This window comes from Artemia sp. Qi Xiang Cuo, chromosome 10 (assembly GCF_049724085.1).
Source record: "Artemia sp. Qi Xiang Cuo chromosome 10, ASM4972408v1, whole genome shotgun sequence".
NCBI classification, from domain to species: Eukaryota; Metazoa; Arthropoda; class Branchiopoda; order Anostraca; family Artemiidae; genus Artemia; species Artemia sp. Qi Xiang Cuo.
The window spans coordinates 5,224,420-5,246,549 of NC_142803.1; the positions used below are offsets into that span (position 1 = coordinate 5,224,420).

The 22,130-nt window shown below is 35.6% G+C and overlaps 1 protein-coding gene and 1 pseudogene across 2 annotated transcripts in view; one reads left to right on the top strand and one right to left on the bottom strand.

Annotated features, from left to right (window-relative positions):
• The window catches only part of LOC148947393 (uncharacterized), a 67,459-nt gene extending 47,648 nt beyond the window's left edge, over positions 1-19,811 (top strand). For both annotated transcript variants that reach the window (XM_089095234.1, XM_089095233.1), the window contains one exon: positions 18,631-19,811. In XM_089095234.1, the coding sequence (XP_088951360.1) occupies positions 18,631-18,710 (80 nt within the window). In that variant the 3' untranslated portion in view covers positions 18,711-19,811. The remainder of the gene's footprint in view (positions 1-18,630) is intronic.
• Positions 16,054-17,298, bottom strand: LOC148947394 (uncharacterized; annotated as a pseudogene).
• Positions 19,812-22,130: the final 2,319 nt, after the last annotated feature.

Sequence of the window (22,130 nt, forward strand, 5' to 3'; positions counted from 1 at the left end):
CCTTAATTAAACCACTTAAACCTTAATTAAACCACTGTATAAGAAAGGTGATAAGAGTAAGTGTGGTAGCTATCAAGGCATTAGCCTGGTCTCTGTATGCAGCAAATTACTTAGTAATATGATACTTATTCGAGCAGGAAGGGTGTGTGAAAGCACAGGATGGCTGGCCCCCAACCCCCCATTACACTTCCTGGCTGAAGGGCATGAAACGGGAATCAGCACCGCCGGTTTGGACCTTAGGGGTCTAGTGCCGTCATGCTTACTTACTTACTTATTCGACTGAGAGATGATGTGAGACATGCTTTTAAGAGAAGAAAAAGTGCAGTTTTGGAAACGGTAGAGGATGTATCGACCAAATTTTCAGTCTTAGGTTAATAATTGAGAAAGTCATGAGGCTGTCAAACACCTTTGGTCTTCAGTTTGGCAAGATTATGGAGCAAGCATCCGATTCTGTTGATGGAAGGGTTTTCAGCAAAGATTTTATCCCTGTATGGTTTACTGAGACAAATACATTAAAGTGATTAGTGCTATGTACGAGAGTAACACTGCTGCGGTTAAGGTAGGAAATGAGGTTAGCAGCTGAGTTTCAAATTAAATCGGGAGTTAAGCAGGGTAGTGTTCTATCCCCCTTTACATGGATCACGTTGATGGACTTTGTCTTAAGGAGCATAGGAAAGGCAATGGGAGACCACGGAATCAAGTGGGGAGGATAAACTCTCCTGGACTTTGATGGATTTTGTCTTAAAAAGCACAGGAAGAAGGCAATGGGAGACATCGGAATCGGAATGAGGGAGGAAAAACTCTCGTGGACTTATGTTATGCTGATGATTTCAAGCATCCTAGCTTTAATATGTGAATTAACTGTTAGATGTTTTGATAGTTCAGGGGATTAGAATAGGTTTGAAGGGAAATGTTAAGAAGACTAGGTCACTAAGGCTAGGAAAGGGTGAAGATGAAAAGGTGACGGTGGGTAACGAAAAGATTGATCAGGTGGACGGCTTCACTTACCTTGGTAGTATCGTTAGTACAGAAGGTGGGAGCAGGGAGATGTTAAAAGTAGAATAGACAAGGGACAGGGGTAATTTTCACAGTTAAAAAAGATTGTAGTCATATGAAGATAAGTCTGCAACCCAAGATTAATATTGAAAGCTACAGTGATGACAGTGGTCAAATATGGCTCTGAAGCCTTGGAGCTCCGAAAAGTGGATGAATATTTGCTACATGTTTTCCAGAGAAATTGCCTATGGATTGTTCTGGATACCCGGCTGACTGACTTACTGCATTTCAAACAGAAGAATGTATGAAAAGTAAGAAAAATAAGGATGTAAGGATAAGAAAGTAAGGATGTAAGAAAAATAAACCCAAAAATACTCCTGAGAATCTTATAGGCCCATAATGATTACTCCTGTAACGGGGAAAATAACCAAGAAAATGATCTATTATCGACTCCTCTGGTCTGTTGAAAAAAATAATGTGATCACTCACACTCAAAAGGGTTTCTGGACACACCACGCCTCAAAAGATGCTTTTATCTTTTTAAAAAATAAAATAAATGTATAATTCTAAAAAAAATAATGTCTAGTGGCAGCTTTCCTAAATTTTGAAGGGACATACGAGAATGTGAACCACCAAATCTTCTCAAATAACCTTGCAAACCTTGGACTACCCCCCCAAGCGCGTATGCCTTACAATATCGTTTATAGAACTGTAAAGTTTCATTGTTTGTGTAGGTGAACCTTCATCTCCTCAAAAGACAATAACCACAAGACTTCCACAGGGATCAGTCCTTAGCTGCCTCCTCTTAGTCTTAGACCTATGGGACATGAATCTCCCCCCCACAAATCTAAAAGATGCTTATGATCTGGTGCTATGGTCATCTGGCAACACCTTTGAGATTGCACTGTCAAAGCTGCATCAGTCAATTTTTCAATGTGAAAAATTCTATCAGCATTCAGATTTACCCATTACACCTACGAAGTCAAAAATAATCCAATTTCAACGAAAGCAAAACCATGTTAATGCAAGACTAACTCTAAATGGAACATCTATTTCAGAAGATTATCACATTAACTACCCAGGTCTCATTCTTGACCAGAAACTTAATTTCAATCTTCAAATTTCAAACACAATAAAAAAATGCTTTAGAAAAACAAGTATACTAAAAAGACTTCCTTCCACACCCTGGAGCTGTAAGGAGAAAATCTAACTCCAGTCTTATAAACCACATATAAGCCCCCACATTGACTATGGGCTCACCGTCTATGGTGTATGTGCAAAGACCCAGATGCAAAAAATTGAAACACTATAAAATAAAGTAATACGTCTCATGTTTGGTCTTAGAATCCCACAAACTGCTAGTTTTTGCTTAGAAAGAGGATTAAGAACAATCAGGGAAAGACGTAGCTTTCTCTTGTTAATACATCTTACAACAATTGAGTCAAATAGCTTACACACTCTACATAATTGGTTAAGAAATCCAGCCATGTATAGAGGCATTCCAGATGAGTATGCCAATATTCAAAAGAAGTTCCCTGTCCCTGCTAAGTCGATTACTCCCACTTTTCCCGCTTGCTTTCCGTGAAATCTTTCAATCCCCATAATAAATGCCAATTTCTGTAACTGAACCTAAGATTTAACCCTCATCGCGGTCGTCCAGAAAACGTTTGCCGAAATTCGTACAGCTGTTTATTAGAACCATTCCCAAATCTATTTTGATGGGTACCAAATGAATGAAAAGTTAGCAAGTAGTGCTTTCCTTTGTAATCTGAAAATTGCAATGGGTGAGAGATTGTATAATAATGTACCTATAATGTCTGCAAGTTAAATGCTATAATCATGGCATTAGAACACATTAAGGAAAACCAACTTTTGATTGCTAATTCTAATAATATTATAGTTTTTCCCGACTCTTTATGAAGCTTTGAGTTTCTGTCTTCAGCTTCTCAGTATAAGTTGGATATTGACACTTATCATTGTCATAGTATTATAGATAATCTTGCTTCAAGTGGCATAAGAACTTATCTTCAGTATATTCCTAGCCACTCTGGTATAAGTGGTAATCATCAGGTTGATGAAATAGCAGAAAATGCTATAAATATCGACCAGCCAAGTAGGAGACCAATCCCCATTAGAGATATTTATCGATGTAGACTATCAGATACTATGTTTAGTAAAAATAATCCTATCTTTTCCCCCTTTACCAATTAGTATTTTTCAAAAATTTATCATAGAATTCGTTCTGGAACAAATGGACAAATTTTTTTTGCATTCTCGTACCAGTTCCCTAATGCAAATGGTTCAGTTCCCCTGTCCCCTCTCTGCAGGCATTGTAATATGAATAATAAAATAATTGACCACTGTCTATTTGAATGTAAAATGCTGACGTCTGCCTAACAGACCTCGCTTTGTAAACAGTCAAATTGCTTCAAACACAAAAAAATCTTAGTATCAGCCTAGAGTCTAGTCAACTGTACCTGCATACAGAGCACAGAAATCGGAATATATTACCATATTTTTGAGCTCCTTGAGTTGAAAGATGTACTGAAAGATATCTTAGAATATCTGACAAGTAAAAGACAACCAAGCCAGTACCTCTGTAGGCCACAGGGTAGAGTCAAAGGAAAAGGGCTAAATAGTATCGACTGAAAATTCCGCCTGCTGTGAAATAGAAGAAGAAGAAGAAAAGTGTGGTTCAATTTCACTTTCTTGGGCTATCATAAGAGAAATGTTGAGATGGCTAGGCCACGTTCCATGGATGAAGGATGACAGATTTCCAAAGATTGTCCTTTTCGGCCAACCGTCTAGGGCTAGACAGAAAGCAGGTTGCCCACGGTTGGGGTGGGAGGATGTCATAAAGAAAGATTTAAAGGAAATGGAAACTTCCTAGGAGGGTGTAAAGAGGGAGGCTTTGAACAGATTGGGATGGAGGCGGAGTGTACGTAGCTGTGTTGGCCTCCGGTGGCTTGGTGCTGCGGTGATTTTTTAGTAGTAGCCCAGTAGTAGGTGTTAAACTTCACTGATAACACAGTCAAGAGAAATTTTGCAACATCTTTCCATAATGAACAACTTTTCACAAAACATGCCAGGAAGGTGCCAACAACCAACTCCTAATTCACTCAAGCAGTAAATTGCTCAAAGAAACACTCTAGATTCCCTGCTCCCCATTCTGTTGCAAAAACCAATTATTTCTTTTTGATATTAGAAAGGGCTGATGAAACGAGCAGAAATTAACATAATTGGTGCGCAAAACCCCTATGCCTTCCCAAGGTCAGAACAAAATTTGCACTTTACTGAAAAAATATAAATGTTTTTACTTTTATAACTTTAACAAATCAAATAATATTAAGATTTTTATTACTAAATGTCAGTATATGTATATTAAACTGACAATGCACGTTCATTTGCATTTTTTCAGTAAAGTGCAAATTTTGTTCTGATCTTGGTAAGGCATTGGGGTTTTGCGCACAACTTGTGTTAATTTCTGCTCGTTTTGAGTTTGACTCAGTTAATTATTGTAATTTCTGTTCGTTCTGGGTTTCAATTATTTATCGATGCTGATTTGTGGTAGTTTCACGCTCGGTAAATTATTTGATTTTGTTTTTGCTCATTTTTTGTTTAATGGGGTTCTTTACATTTCTTTGAAAAACTTATTTCGTGGAAAAATTTTTTTTTATTAATTTCTGTTCGTTTTATATTGACATAGTCTTTTCAGGGAAAAAGAAAACAATACTTTAAATCTTTTCTTTTTTTAAGACTTTATAGTTTGGCCTGCTATTTGTATGCTGGAGAAAAATTTTCAGCAATTTTTAACAACATACACCCTTTTAAAAATCTGGACACAAATAGTACTGTTTAATTTAGTTTCATACCTCCTCTAGTTGACCTGAAATGGAAAACTTGATACCATTCGCAAAAAAATCGGTTTACTTCCATTGAAGTTTTATTCCCATGTAAAAGAGATATTTGGATTTGAATATTATTTTAAACTAGGATTACCGGGGGAGACATTGAGGACTTGGTTTTGGGTCCGAGCGAATTGTCTGCCACTAAAAAATAGAAAAAGAGTATTTGAAAGAAATAGGGTGGCCCCAGATGCAAATGCGGATTACTCTTGCCCCAGATGTAACCTAGGTATTGTGGATGTGGCCCATATTCTCACCGAGTGCCAGAAAATTTCTATATTATGGTAAATTTTTTTTGTGGGTGGTACGTGTTATTTCCGGGGGATCCTTAAAACGACTGTAAAAAGGACAATCAGGCAGTTATGTAATTATGTAAATGAAGCGTTGACATCAATGAGTGAAACTTAATATTTATGTTATTTTTCTTGTAAAGTGTAATTAAGAATACTGCTCTGCATGGCCTGTTTTTTGGCTTATAATAAATTATTATTATTATTATCATACACCCTTTTAAAAATCTGGACACAAATAGTAGTGTTTAATTTAGTTTCGTACCTCCTCTAATTGACCTGAAATGGAAAACTTGATACCATTCGCAAAAAAATCTGTTTACTTTCTTATATAGCTTGGATACACTTACGCTATTTTGTTTTGGTTAAATTTTAAGAGCAGAATTGGGTGGGTTGGCGTGGGAGCGTGGGAGTGGAAGGGGGATTAGTTGCCCTCAAATCACTTTCGACTATGAAAAAGGGCATCAGCCCTTTCTATTTTCAATCGAATGAGCCCTTTTCGAAGTTCCCACGACAAGTCCTTCAATACGAAGTGCCCTGGTCTAAGCAACAACAACAACAATAATACACTATACCCACTTCGATCTTTACTATAAAAGTGTCAAGCCTTCCAGTCACTTTCGACTATTAAAAAGGGCACTAGGTCTTTCGATTTCCAATCGAATGAGCCCTTTTGGAAACGAATACCCTTTCTATAAACACCTTGTATGTCCCCAGGTTATAAATTACAGCCCTTTCCCTAAGGTCTGTTAGGGTGGTTGTCATCCTCTAAGACCGAATTTCCAGAACTTTCTATTACGTTAAACAACATGGCTATCTCAAAATTTTGATTGCATGTGTTTGGGGAAATCCTGGGCGTGAGAGGGGTGTTAGTCGCCTTCCAATCACTTTCGACTATTAAAAAGGGCACAAGCCACTCCAATATCCAATTGAATGAGCGCTTTTTGAAGTTTCTACGACAACTTCTTCGATACGACGTGTCCTGCTCTAAAGGAAAAAAATAACAAATAATATATTGTGCCAATATTGTTCTTATATGCCCCCAGGGCATAACTTAAAACCCTTGGGGTTGTGGTGGAGTGTCCTCCTCTTTACTTAGTCCCCGTTTCATGTCTCATTCTCGAGTGTCCCCGTTCTTTACTTAGGCAGCGCAATCCTGCTGCCTATGATTTATGCAACGACTTTCTATATAAACCTTATATGCCCCCAGGGCATAACTTACAACCCATGCACTGAGGGCTCTGAGGGGGGTCATCCTAAAAGACCCAAATTCCAGAACGTTCAACTACGTTGAACAAAATGGATATCTCAAAATTTTGATTGGACGTGTTTTGGAAAAGGGTGGGCGTGAGAGGGGCTTTAGTCGCTATCCAATCACTTTCAAATATTAAAAAAAGGCGGTAGCCCTTTCAATTTCCAATTGAATAAGCCCTTTTGAAGTTTCTACGACAACACTTTCAATAAAAACTCCATATGCCCCAAGGAATAACTTAGAACCCTAGCACTGAAGGTTGTGGGGGGAGGGGTTTTCATCCTTAAAGACCTAATTTACAAAGTTTTCAACTACGCTAATGAAATGGCTATCTAAAAATTTTGATTGGATGTGTTTGGGGAAAAGGTGGGCGTGAGAGGGGGGTTAGTTGCCCTCAAATCACTTTCGATGATTAAAAAGGGTACTATCCCTTTGAATTTCAAATCGAATGAGTCCTTTTTCAAATTTCTATGACAAAGATTTCAATTAAAACCTTATATGCCCCCAGGGCATGACTTATAATCCTTGCCCTGAGGGTTGTGGGGAGTGTCCTCCTCAAAAATATATTTTCTATCTGGAAATCAACTACGCTGAACAAAATGGCTATCCCAAAATTTGTATTGGATGTGTTTGGGGGAATGATGGGCTTTGGAGGGGGGGGGGGGCTAGTTGCCGTCCAATCACTTTTGATTATTAAAAAGGGCACTAGCCCTTTGAATTTCCAATCGAATGAGTTTTTTTTGTAGTTTCTAAGACAACGCCTTCTGTAAAAACATTATATGCCCCCTGGGCATAACTTAAAACCCTTGCCCTGAGGGCTGTGTCCTTCTCAAAAACATATTTTCTATCTGGAAGTCAACTACGCTGAACCAAATGGCTATCTCAAAATTTTCATTGGATGTGTTTGGGGAAATGATGGGCGTGGGGGGGCTAGTTGCCCTCCAATCACATTTGAATAATTAAAAGGGCACTAGCACTTTGAATTTCAAATCGAATGAGCCTTTTTTGAAGTTTATTCGACAACACCTTCTATAAAAACCTTATATGCCCCCAGGGCATAACTTAAAACACTTGCCCTGAGGGTTGTGGGGGAGTTTCCTCCTCAAAAACATATTTTCTATCTGGAAATCAGCTATGCTGAACAAAATGGCTATCTCTAAATTTTGATTGGATGTGTTTGGAGGAATGATAGGAATGGGGGGGGGGCTAGTTGCCCACAAATCACTTTCGACTATTAAAAAGGGCACTAGCCACTCCAATTTATAATCGGATGAGCCCTTTTCAAAGTTTCTACGACAACTCCTTCGATACGAATTATCCAGCAGAAGAAAAAAAAACTCATTGTGCCCATATCGTTCTTTACTTAGGCAGCGCTAGATTGCTGCCTATGATACTACAGACTCGCTTTAGAATTTGTATCACAACTTAAAGTTCTCCGTTTTATAGAGAGAAATAACTGGATTTCCAGTGTTCATCTTACGATTGATATGTTCTTCATTTCGAGTAATACTACGTGAGATCAAGATTTTGTCTGATAAATCAATCCATTATTTTATATGCTGTATAATGACTTTAAACTTATTATTTTTATACCTAAATTTTTAAGATAATTTTAATTGTGTACTGAAAGTTACTGATATTACAGCTCCTATAGGACTGTGAAAAGTGTTATAAATTAGTTTGTTGTTGTGATGCTACGTATGAACTTTTGGCTCCTAAATCTATATTCTTCATTTTTATACTTGGCTTTTGTGTTTTCAGTAAAGCACTAGTTTTCTGTAATCCTACAAACATAAGGAAGGATCACCAGTTGATTTATTTTGTACTAGTTTTATTGATATATGTTGGATAGGCTGTGAAGTAATAATTTTTGTTCGTCTTAAGTTTCAAGTTCACTCTTTACTTCCCTCTGAAAAACTGTGTTTTTTTTTTTAATTAATTTTCTCAGAGGGGAGTTTGAAACCTCAACAGTAGATTTCTCTGATAGGAAGAATTTAATCGTGCAGTTTTCAATAAATCCCTCGACTTTTGGGGGTTGTTTTCCTCCGTTTTGGAAAGTCTGGCAAATTTTTCCAGTTACAGACATCAAGTTGAAACCTTCAGGAATCTTTTTGCGGTATGGGGGGAGGTGTACTTTGACCTTCAACTTGGAGAACTAAGAAATCAAAAAGCCTTCACACATCCTGGCTATCAAACACCAAATTTGCAGGATCTCAAGAGCAGTTTGGGGAGTGGACTCGAAAATTAAAGGTGAAGAAAGAAGCAGGAGGGGTAGAACTTTAAACTTTGACTGGAGGATCACTTTTAAAATGTCGCATCTCTGGTAATTCAACAATCTTACGCTATAAGTTCCTTTGTCAATTAGAATCTGATCACATCTAGCTTTGAAGGCAAGTCAGAAGACACTATAGGATACGAGGTTATCAAAATAAATTTTCATCAATATCCCTTTATTTTCTTGGATTATCAAGCTTAAACTTCAAGGGAGGGTACAGAGGATGGAGGGAGGACTCAAGTATTTTTTCTCAAGTTCACCAAAACATTTTTGTTCTATAATATAGTACTTCTATACTATTCACTGTTAAATAGTTACTTAAATCAAAAGATCATATAAGTTACCTGATGATCTAAAAATCATAACCTGGTTAAGTAGCAATGTAGACTAAAAGAAGCCTTGTGTATCCAGGCTATCTAAATAGCACTTTTTTATTATCTCAAGAACAAACTGGAATCAGGATTCACTTGAAATTGCCGGGGGATGTTTTCGGGGGGCGGGAGGCAAATTGATCCTGACTTTTGACTTAAAAGGAGGGTCAGAGGTTAATCGTAGGAAAATTTGTGTCTAGGTTGTCAAAATAGCACAACCTTTACAAACAAGAAAAACACAAAATAAAAAGTGAAAAAAACGACTGAGACTTAAATTTCATCTTTCCAATTTGCTATAAAGTGAAATTTGGGGCCTGCCCCCCCCCAAACATTTTACAGGGGTATTTCTGCAGGGGAAAATATTCTAAAGGAAATTTTCCGGGGAGAAAGCCTACCACCGTGGAATTCATAAATTTCTTGACTATGTGGATTCCTACGCAACAAACAAGCCCGAAAATAATTTTGTCTACTGACCCCAGTAAGTGCCCGATTTCTTTTTTCTTCTTTACTTTTGGTTTACAGGGCGAACAGACAGTCGAGTTCTTTAGACTATCTTGGAAAAACTAGCAATTTCAAAATTTCGATCTATGTTCACCAGGGGTAGAAGGTCTGAAAATAAAAAGGTGGGTTTTTACCCTCTTCCCATCAATCATTTTCCCACATCCCTTTTAAGAAGTCCTGAAAGTTTCTACTCAATGCCCGCGGCTGTTCCATAGCTATTGCTGATAAACATTTTTCACAACCTCATGCAAAAAATATTTTTTTTGTATGTTAATCTCTTCAAAATTACTTGAAAGGAGTCACAATTAGAATTGGTCAAAATTGCAAGTAGATCTAGTCAATTAATGAGTAGTCGCAGTTGTTATAGAAGTAGCATTAGTAGTGGGCCTGAAAATTTCAAGTTGAAACCCTCAGCTATTCCTAAGGTATTGCAGATACACCTTTTTTATAATTCTTGTGTGTAAACAATCAAAAATTGCATATTTTAAATTACCAAATAATTTGTCCCAAACAGAGCTTGTTCTTTATTGTCAATATTTTACCAATTATCCCTACAGTAAAATTGGTAAAATATTACAATATTTTACCGATTATACCAATAATACCTCTTTACCTAATTACAATATTTACCAATTACCAATTATTTTCTAAATTTTACTCCTCCTTCCATATAATCAGGATGCACATAGTGTTTTTTTTATATAATTCAAAATACCCCTCAACACTCAGGGCCGGATCGACTAAGTGCAGGGCCCAATTGGAATTCTTTTTGCGCGGCCCTATCTATATATTAAATTTTTAAGTAAATTTCAAATCCAACTTAGATATATATATATATATATATATATATATATATATATATATATATATATATATATATATATATATATATATATATATATATATGTATATATATATATATATATATACATGTATACATATATATGCATATGCATGTATATATATGTACCTGCATTCATGTAACATTTAGCATAGCTGTTTGTGCCTCACATGTAACATTTAGCATAGCTGTTTGTGCCTCACATGTAACATTTAGCATAGCTGTTTGTGCCTCACATGTAACATTTAGCATAGCTGTTTGTGCCTCACATGTAACATTTAGCATAGCTGTTTGTGCCTCACATGTAACATTTAGCATAGCTGTTTGTGTTGTGTTACGACTGATCTAATAATTTAAAAGAACTGATAGGTGTTCTTTAACATCTCCATTTGGGTCAAAAAATACATCTGGCCACATGAATATGGTTAAAAATCACCTTCAGGGTCTGTTACGGGTATGCCGCTAAATTGTTTTTGTGATAAATTTATCCAGCTGTTTTGAAGCTTAAAACATTACGACTATTCTTGGTTCGATCATCACTTACGTTGAATGAAGCTAAAGCAAACGATGAGTTCCAATTTCGTATTTGTTTGTGGAACTCTTTAGAGAGCAAGTGATTTCCTATAACAGGCCAGACAAATTGATTAGGAAATTGTTGATTCAGGAATACAATTCGACCAAGCAGGCACCAGTCCCAAAGTAACTCATCTTTGTTGGCTACTTTTACAGCGGGATAACGGAGGACTCCACAGTGAATACATAAAGAGTTGAAGGGACCCAATGAATTGTAAACAACAATAGCGTTGTTTATGGAGTCTTTACAGGTTTTTACTGGGTTCTACACCACAGTTAGTTGGCACCGAAGATTGTGATGGGGCAGTTCTTCTAACATAATATTTTTTTTCTTATGCACTTTCATTTTTGACTCGATTTAATTCTCGCTATCCTTTAACAACACAGTTCTTTGTTCTTCGCTGTCATTTTCGACAGTTTCTGATATTCACTTTAGCGTGTCTGCTAACCATACAATTCTTTGTTCTTACCCTTCATTTTTGACACGTTCTTATTCCTGCTGTTGCTTGTAATTTTCGCTACTGATTATCTTCTAACTGTAAATTTCTTTGTTCTCGTGGTCATATATCTTCTAACCACACATTTTCATTTTAATTCGTTCTGATCCTCATTGTTGTGTCTTAATATTTTGTTTGTTCTTCACATCCATTTTTGAGTCGTTGTGATTCTCGCTGTCACTAATTTTTTAACTGTATATTTCTATGTTATTCAATTTCGGTTTTGACTTTTTCTAATTGTCGGTTTCGCTAATATTCTAACTTCATTTCGCTTTGATCTTTATTTTCGTTTATCATTGCTATGGACATTTTTCAGTGCCTTTTGTCTTAGTTGCTTGGATTGGTCTTGTCCTTTTTGACGGACTAGGCTGTTCGTTATCACCCGTCGTACATTTGCATTTCTCAGGTCGTTCTCTAAATCTTGTCTCATTTGATGGTCCAGTTTGTTCATTTTTGGCTTTGTCCTTTTTTGTCCAAGGTTTTGTCCTTTTTTCTTCTTTTTTGTGCTCATTTTGGGCTTGCCTTAATTTACGTTTGTGTCCCCGAGATATTCTGAAAATGCCTTTTTAAATTTACATCACCGAATATGGGCACGTGAATGTAAATACATCTAAATTTTTGTTCTGCAAATGCTTTTAAAACGGTTTTAAAATCTATTTTCCTTGTGTCCTCACTTTGAATCAACATAATTGCTATCAGATAGTCAAGATAGACTATCTAGTCTATCCTGACTATGGTTGATATAAGGTAGTTTTTTATTGGTTTAAGCCTGGAAAATGATCTCTCTCCAGAAGCAAAATTTACTGGAATTGTTAAGAACATTTCACAATTTCGAAAATCAATTTTCGTATACTGATCTATACGAATGATTTTGATGGCAGCACGGGGCCTGATTGGGCCCAATCGTCTTTTATCTGACCCTGTAAACATTCAGTGAAGTTTTGCATTTAGACCCTTCTGGTTGGAACATTTTTCTCTTTCCCAAAGATAAATCAAAGTTGTATTAAATAAGAAAAAAAAACTTTATTTTAACTGAAAGTAAGGAGCGAAATCAAAACTTAAAACGAACAGAAATTATTCCGTATATGAATGGGGCTGTCCCCTCTTCAATGCCTCGCTCTTTATGGTAGAGTTTAACCCTTTGTCAGAACTTTACTTTTTAAAACAATAACAACCTTAGCATAAAGAGTGAGGCGCTGAGAATAATCACATAAAAAAATTAATTGAAAATAATAATCACATAACATAACAAAATAACGTGTACTGATCTATACGAATAATTAAATATTAAAACTAAAATAAAATAATAACTGAAGTTATCATTTTTTAAAATGATAACTGGAAAATTATAACCTAAAACAGACATGAATACTACTCATAGGACTTTGGCTACCCCACCCCCTCGTAACCGTTAACTAAAGTAATAAAAATCTACTAAATTAAATCTTAAATACCTGAACCTTCCAGTAATTAGTATTATATATATATATATATATATATATATATATATATATATATATATATATATATATATATATATATATATATATATATATATATATATTATATACTATGAGCTTTTAGTTCATTTTCTGTAATTCTTTCCAGTCATCTTGATTATTGTAGTGATTTCAGTCTTTATTTTTCTTCGATATGTTGAAAACTGAAGAACACTGTTAAAAACACAAATAATTTTTGCTCATTTTGGACAAAAACTGCACAATTTTTGACCAAATTTTCGGAGGGTTCTCGGATTTTTTTTTCGAATGCCCATAAATTTAGTCTCAAAATTATGTTTAACTGTTAAATCTAATCGAAATAATAGTTACTTTTTCAGAATAAACTTTAAATTTTAGTTTTTTCTCACAAGACTCTTTTGGTACCTATGGGTAGTGTTTCATTTTTTATTGTTTTTCAAGTGCCATTGCGACAGTAACTGCATTAATGTGGTTTATTTTAAATTTCTCAAAACTCTTCTTATATTGCGTAAACTTTGCTTACATTTCTTATTAATTAAAAAAATTCCGCAAAATAAGTTTTTCAAAGAAAAGTAAAGGGTTACAGTAAATCAAAAATGGTTACATTAAACCAAAAAATACAAAAAGCCCTATATTAACCCTTGCTATTATTTCTGAAAGTTTTATTTATATCCAATAACAACTTTCGCTGGTTGTTATGCCAGAAACGTTCTGAACCACCCTGCCCCAGTACAAAGGTTGGGTCTTATTCATTTCAAAGATGCAACTTTTCAAAAGGGCAACTAGAACATTTTACTATGATGAATTCAAAACTGAGTTCAATTCAAAAATAAAAGAACATGGTTGCCAAAATTTTCCCCTTTTTTATTAAATGGAGCAACTCTTAGCCAGGCTCGCAAATTTCATTGGGTTCATTGGCTTAGGTTCACTTATTCAAAAACAGTTCTTGGTAACAGGTGCTTCCCCATCCTGGTAAATTCCCTAACAACACTCAAAACTCCTTCCCACCTCTTGTGCCCATAAGTATATGAATGTGATCTTTTATGCTACTTGGAGCATGGCATTGGCCAATTCTCGCCAAACTTCTGGATTAAGATTTCTGGCTTACAAGCGTGTAAGTTACTAGTATAATAATACCTTAACGATTGGGGAAGTTATAAGAACTATTTTTACTTCTAAGAAAGCAAATGGTATTTAAAAGAATTATCAGAGGTTCTAGATAAAATGTATTTGACACGTAAAGAGGTATTGAAAGTTAAATATTGAAAGACTTACTTCTTAAAAAGACAGATTTGGCTTGTTTGAAATGGGCTCAAGACCCGTCCAAAACACCGTTATACGCATAAAAACAGCGTTAAATACTATAACAAAAACCTAATTGCTTTCGGTGACCTTTCAAAAATAATATTTTTATTCTCCCTAAGGAAAAACGCAAGTATTTTTTTTTATTTCGTCACTGGTGACTCACTATATGACTGGGACTCTTCAGTCATTTTTAACCGAATAAATGAGTCTCTATTTAATATAATAGATATTTTTCTTAGATTAAAAGAAATGGCAGGCAATCTACTAATTTGATGATTTTAAAGGGAAGATTCTGAACTTTTGCTTAGTGAAGTTTCCAAGGAAAGAGATATAACTACCAGGCCTATGATAGCCGCTCTTTTGTAGAGTCGCTACCTTCTTTGAGCAAAATTCTAAAAGCTAGGCCTACTAGATATGACTAGTAGGACAACAATAGACGCTCTTTCGTGGATAACTCCCTTGTTTGAGCCCAACTCCATTGCAGTCGAATAGATCAAATCAGGAAGTGCCAATAATTCTAAACGAGAAGTCTAATCATTCCATGTTCATCTTGAAATGTATTCAAATGGCCAAAATGATGAACCAGGTACAGGTCATGTCCCTTGCATCCCTTTATTCAACCTGAATATACCTCTATCTAACCTATCTTGGTCCATACTTTTAGTAGAGGAGGGAACAATTCAGCTGGCCTTAGAAGTCTTAGACAATTATATCTAGAACATAGCTCCATTGGTTTTAAATATCATCTTCTCCATTTTAGTCTAGAAACTTGCCCGTTATTTATTACTGGCTTCCAATAGTATATATTACTGACAGTCAGATATCTTCTTGTAAACGGGGCTTTTTAAGCTGGAGGCAATATCCCTCTCCTCTCGGCCAAAACTGCCATCAATCAAAGCATGCCTGAATCTTGTCGGGAGGTTTGCATTAAGTTGAAAATACTTCCAGGGATGGCTCTCCATGATTTTTATACTCGTGTTTTCATGTATAATTGACTGAACGGTAAGTCTGTCTTCTTTTCTAAGTATGTTCCCATACGTGGATGAGGTTTACTCCCATAGCACCATTTATCATCATCATCATCGTGGATCTTATTATAGGGAGGGAGGTGGTAAATAAAGCGTTGAAATTAGAAAGAATGCTCATGGTAAGCCTCTTACAGTTCTATAAATTCAACCAGTAACTGGTTCTGTAACTTCAAGTAGAGGTCTTCTTTCACTACTTGAGATTTTGATTTCTTAATGTTCAACTTCCTTTGATGGGGGTTGTTCCATCTTCAGGTCCTTTTGATGATTTGTTCTGGAATATAGTTTTGGCAATAGTAAGGATGATCTCTAGCGAATTTGAACAGTCTGTTCCGATTGGAGGACTGCTGGCCATAGGTGAAGCAACTAACGTTATAGCTTAAATTTGTATCTGCTGGGCCAACACGAGAATTCCAATCATTCACTAAAATCAGGAGATTCCGTTTGCGGCATGTCGGCCCCGTTATTTCAGGTCAGTGCAATAGCAGTGATGGATTTTTTTTCGTAGGACATCATGAGAAGTTTAATTAAACTAATGACACTCACGACTAATGACTACACAACTAATGACTAATGACAAACTAATGACAACTAATGACTACACAACTAATGACACTCACTACTAACGACGAAGACAATGTTTAGACTAAGTATAAAGGACCAAATGAAATTCCTGTACAAGAAATGGCAGTTGATGCATAAATTAACTTTATTTATTCAACACTAAAAAAAAAGAAAAAAAAAAAAAAAACAGCAAAAAAACACAGAACCAGGATATTTCAGGATTTGAATTAAATATTTAAATTTGCGCTAAAATTACACAAAAAAGAAATTACATGAGACTTTTTATTAAATCTAATACTAAACTCCGAATAATGCTCCAAAAACATATTTCTCAAAACTGAGGTTCATTCTACTTCCTTTTACACACAGAACTTTTTCTTTGATGCAACTTCAAACTGTACATTCGGGAGAATTTTTCTCCGCAAAGTTTACACTCATAGGGCTTTTCCCTCGAGTGAATTCTTTCATGTAATTTTAAATTGCTCTTTATGGAGAACTTTTTCTCACAATCTTTGCACTCATAGGGCTTTTCTCTCGAGTGAATTCTTTCATGCAATTTCAAATTACCCGTCTGGGAGAATTTTATCTCACAAATTTTACACTCATAGGGCTTTTCCCCCGAGTGAATTCTTTCATGTCTATTCAAACTATCCTTCTTGGAAAATTTTTTCCCACAAATTTTACACTTATAGGGCTTTTCCCCCGAGTGAATTCTTTCATGTATATTCAAACTACCCTTCTTTGAAAATTTTTTTTCACAAATTTTACACTCATAGGGCTTTTCCCCCGAGTGAATTCTTTCATGTAATTTTAAATCACACTTTATGGAGAATTTTTTCTCACAATCTTTGCACTCATAGGGCTTTTCGCCCGAGTGAATTCTTTCATGTAATTTCAGACTACCCGTGAGGGAGAATTTTTCCCAAATGTTTTAATCTCATAGGATTTTTTTCCCGAATGAATTCCATCATGCGACTGTAAATGGTCCATCTGGAAAAATTTTTTCCCACAAATGTGACATTCATAGGGCTTTTCCCCCGAGTGAATTCTTTCATGTCTATTCAAACTACCCTTCTTTGAAAATTTTTTTTCACAAATTCCACACTCATAGGGCTTTTCCCCCGAGTTAATTCTTTCATGTAATTTGAAATCACACTTTATTGAGAATTTTTTTCTCACAATCTTTACACTCATAGGCCTTTTCTCCCGAGTGAATTCTTTCCTGCAATTGTAAACCCTTCCTCTCAGAGAATTTTTTCTCACAGATTTTACACTCATACGGCTTTTCGCCCGAGTGAATTCTTTCATGCGATTTCAGACTACCCGTCTGGGAGAATTTTTTCTCGCAAATTTTACACTCATATGGCTTTTCCCCTGAGTGACTTCTTTGATGGGATTGTAAATGGCCTATCTGGGAGAATTTTTTCCCACAAATTTTACACTTATAGGGCTTTTCCCCTGAGTGAATTCTTTCATGCGATTTCGGACTACCCGTCAGGGAGAACTTTTTCTCGCAAAATTTACACTCATAGGGCTTTTCCCCCGAGTGAATTCTTTCATGCGATTTTAAATTGGTCTTCATGGAGAATTTTTTCCCACAAACTTTGCACACATAGGGCTTTTCCCCAGAATGAATTTTTTCATGCAATTTTTAACTACCCTTTTGGGAATTTTTTTTTTCATAAATTTTACACTTATAAGATGTTTCCCCCAAGTGAGTTCTTTGGTGCAGTTTCAACTTGCGCAGTTGGGAGGATTTTTTCTCACAAATATGACACTCATAGTATTCTCCCTCAGACAGGTTTCCTATTTTACGATTATCTTCTAAATCACAGTTACTTTCCAAAGTGGGTAGATAAACTGAATGCTTTTCTAATTGATGATCAATACTGCGTGATGCAAATTCTGGAAATCCAAACTTGTAATCCAAAGTTGGAAACTTGACATCTAGAATAGAGGGATAATTAAACTTCAAAAATAAACAAGGTAAAAAGTAGTTCCAAAAAGTGGAAGTACAAACACATGCAGATTACTCTAAGCTGACCAAAAAAAAACGTTTGGAGCGTCACTATTCTGTAAATTTAATTAGCTAAACAATACCAAATTAAGTTACTATGTGAAACAAGCACTAGCTTTTTCTAAATTGTATCTTACAATTTACTCTTATTGACTTTTACTGTACTAGAAATGTAATTTCGAATTGAAAAATTATGATAATCTAAAATTGATGCTTAGGAAACAGGAATAAACATTCAAACACAGGCGTAAAATAAAACTCTAAAATTGAAATATTCGACTAGCAGAGGCCCCAAATGAATACAAAACTTACAAAGCATCAATCCAAGAGTGTTCTATCTATCAAAATAAGAAGAAAAAAAAATTTAGAGAAACTAGATGAAGCCAGAGTAACCACAACCACCTTTGTAGCAAAACTTTACCATATTCATCAATATATGTTATGTGAAATTAACCTATATAAATATCCCTTACACAAATTAACCATACATCCATACATAAAAGAATCCACAATCCCGACTGTCTGCAGTTAACTAATTTCATGGTACTTTGAAACTAAAGCTTTTCGAAACAAATGATTAAGAAACTCTCCTTCTATTTTTTCCATGATAAAGAAACCACATCAAGACTGATCAGAGGTTGAACATTGAACAAAGTAAAAAGTTCTCGAACCAACACTGTCTTTGGTTTAGCCAACAACTATAATATATGACAAACATATTCATTTAACTTATTTTTCAGGTAGATTTACTAGGAGACTCAATCCCTTCAATCCAAATGTCGGAAAGACTCAACCAAAGCAGAAGTCGCAAGAACTTTAGCAGCAACGTAAGCAGAATATCCAGGATGATCAGTCAAATTCACAGACTAACTAGCACTATTAAAACACTGAATTACAAATAAGCATATTAGTAATATGATTGATGAAATTACGAATACATCACATATTATAAATTAAAACAGTCTAGCAAACCTAGACTGTCAATCTAAAAAAAATCTCAATCTAAAAAAGTCAATCTAAAAAAAAAAATGATTCTTTCACAAACTAACCAAAAAATACGTACTGATTCTAAATTTGAAGTCTGCCACTCAGTCTCTTTCACATATTTGAGTTTTTTTAGGTTAAATTTAAAGTTGTGGTAAAAATATGTTGATTGAGTAAATACCAGCAAATGTGATCAGATACATCATATCTACACCTTTTTTGCTGATGAACATGAAACTGAATATTTGAAAACAAGAAAATTGTTTAGGACTAAAATCTCTGAAGTAGAATGAGGTTGAGGGAGAGGTAGGGCCTACAGGCACATATTAAACTTGGTCCATGGCAAAACAGTTGGGGTCTTGAGCCTGTGATAACAGCTAAGACAGGGTCCAGGTCAAGTGCAGTATGCCTGAAACCTTTCATTTTTAGAAAGTGAATAGGAATGAGGGAGATGAGGGGAAGTTAAACGCTATATTTGACAATATAAAAAAAATCTGTTAATCTTCTTTATTTGATTATAGTGGCTAAATCAAAACGTAAATGGCAAATTTGCAGAGTTCATCATTGCTGACTCGATCAAGGAGCTTGATGCCAATGATTTTCCTTAGACATGAATGGTCGAATGCGCCAAGGGCCTAAATATCAGAAACTTTAAGAGCCAATGTCTCACAACCACATAGTAGGACAGACCAATGCATATTCGATAAAATATTTTCTAATATGAGTTTCATTAAATGATGTGACTACCCAACGTTTTATGATTCTTGTCGATGCCCTAAATAATACCCAATTCTTACAACCAGGAGCCAGTTTGGAATGAAGACATCAAGGTAGAACAAGAAATACATATATATGCAATATTATGTAATGTTTGTATGCATGAAAAACCAATTTGTTGGTTTAATAAACTAATCTAATGAAGTGGATGGTTTCACAACTTCTACCTGTGTTTCCTTTGAGAAAGGGTTTTACTGATTTTAATTGCAGTTGATCCTGCAAATATTAGAATAAATAACGAAGGGAAATTTTGACTATGATCAATTATAAGGGTAGTCTACAGTGTAAAATTTTGGTTGTATAAACGTTTACAACAAAACTTTGTTTTGTTGCCTAGGGGCTAACATACAAAAAACCAAAATAGAATAAGAACGAAATTAAAAAAATTAAAGTAAGAAATAGACAAAGAAACCGTAATAAACTGAGACACAAGCACCCCTATTAGGAGGTGGAACATTACTCTTCTCCACAGTCTCATAACGATATGTAATAAATTTTGATAATATATAACACTCAACTTGGCTATGAATTAGAATTTATAATTTTTAAGAATCAGAGGCGTCAAGCTTAATTGATAACGCAGTCAAAAGGAATTTTGTAATATCGTATCATAATAAACATACATTGTTCATAACAAACAAACATATGTTCATAAAGCATAAACATACATTGTTCATAACAAACAAACATATGTTCATAAAGCACAACAGGATGGTGCAAAAAACAGTTCCTAATTCACTCAAGCAGGTAAATAATCAAAGAAATGCTCTGGATTCGCTTCTCCCTTTTCTGGTGCAAAAAACTCTTTTTTTATTTTCTTTGCACCAAAAAGTAGTTAAGATTTTTAAACAGACTCAGAAACTTTACACTCATCCTTCCTAAAATGAAATAAAACATACCTCGGCCATTATGAAAAAAGAGATTGAACTTAATATAATATCTTCTCGAGTGTCCCCGTTCTTTACTTAGGCAGCGCAATCCTGCTGCCTATGATTTATGCAACAACTTTCTATATAAACCTTATATGCCCCCAGGGCATAACTTACAACCTATGCACTGAGGGCTCTGAGGGGGGTCATCCTAAAAGACCCAATTTCCAGAACGTTCAACTACGTTGAACAAAATGGATATCTCAAAATTTTGATTGGACGTGTTTTGGAAAATGGTGGGCATGAGAAGGGCGTTAGTCGCTATCCAATCACTTTCAAATATTAAAAAAGGAACTAACCCTATCAATTTCCAATTGAATAAGCCCTTTTAAAGTTTTTACGACAACGCTTTCCATACAAACTTCATGTACACCTGGGCATAACTTACAATCATTGCCCTGAGGGTTGTGGGGGAGGGGTTGTCATCCTCAAAGACATAATTTCCAAAACTTTCAACTACGTTAATAAAATGGCTATTTAAAAATTTTGATTGGATGTGTTTGGGGAAAAGTTGGGCGTGAAAGGTGGGTTAGTTGCCTTCAAATCACTTTCGCTTATTAAAAAGGGTACTAGCCCTTTTAATTTCAAATCGAATGAGTCCTTTTTCAAATTTCTATGACAAAGATTTCAATTAAAACCTTATATGCCCCCAGGGCATGACTTATAATCCTTGCCCTGAGGGTTGTGGGGAGTGTCCTCCTCAAAAATATATTTTCTATCTGGAAATCAACTACGCTGAACAAAATGGCTATCCCAAAATTTGTATTGGATGTGTTTGGGGGAATGATGGGCTTTGGGGGGGGGGGGGCCCCAGTTGCCCTCCAATCACTTTTGATTATTAAAAAGGGCACTAGCCCTTTGAATTTCCAATCGAATGAGTTTTTTTTGTAGTTTATAAGACAACGCCTTCTGTAAAAACATTATATGCCCCCTGGGCATAACTTAAAACCCTTGCCCTGAGGGCTGTGTCCTTCTCAAAAACATATTTTCTATCTGGAAATCAACTACGCTGAACAAAATGGCTATCTCAAAATTTTGATTGGATGTGTGTGGGGAGATGATGGGCGTGGGGGGACTAGTTGCCCTCCAATCGCATTCGACTATTAAAAAGGGCACTAGCCCTGTTCATGTTTAATCAAATTAGCCTTTTTTTGAAGTTTCTACGACATAGCCTTCTATAAAAACATTATATGTACCCAGAGTATAACTTACAACCCTTGCCCCGAGGGTTGTGGGGGATTGTCCTCCTCAAAACCATATTTTCTACCTGGAAATCAACTATGCTGAACAAAATGGCTATCTCTAAATTTTGATTGGATGTGTTTGGAGGAATGATAGGCATGGGGGGGGGGGGCTAGTTGCCCACAAATCACTTTCGACTATTAAAAAGGGCACTAGCCACTCCAATTTATAATCGGATGAGCCCTTTTCTATTTGAGCCCTTTTTTATTTGTTATTTTTTTCCTTTAGAGCAGGACACGTCGTATCGAAGAAGTTGTCGTAGAAACTTCAAAAAGCGCTCATTCAATTGGAAATTGGAGTGGCTTGTG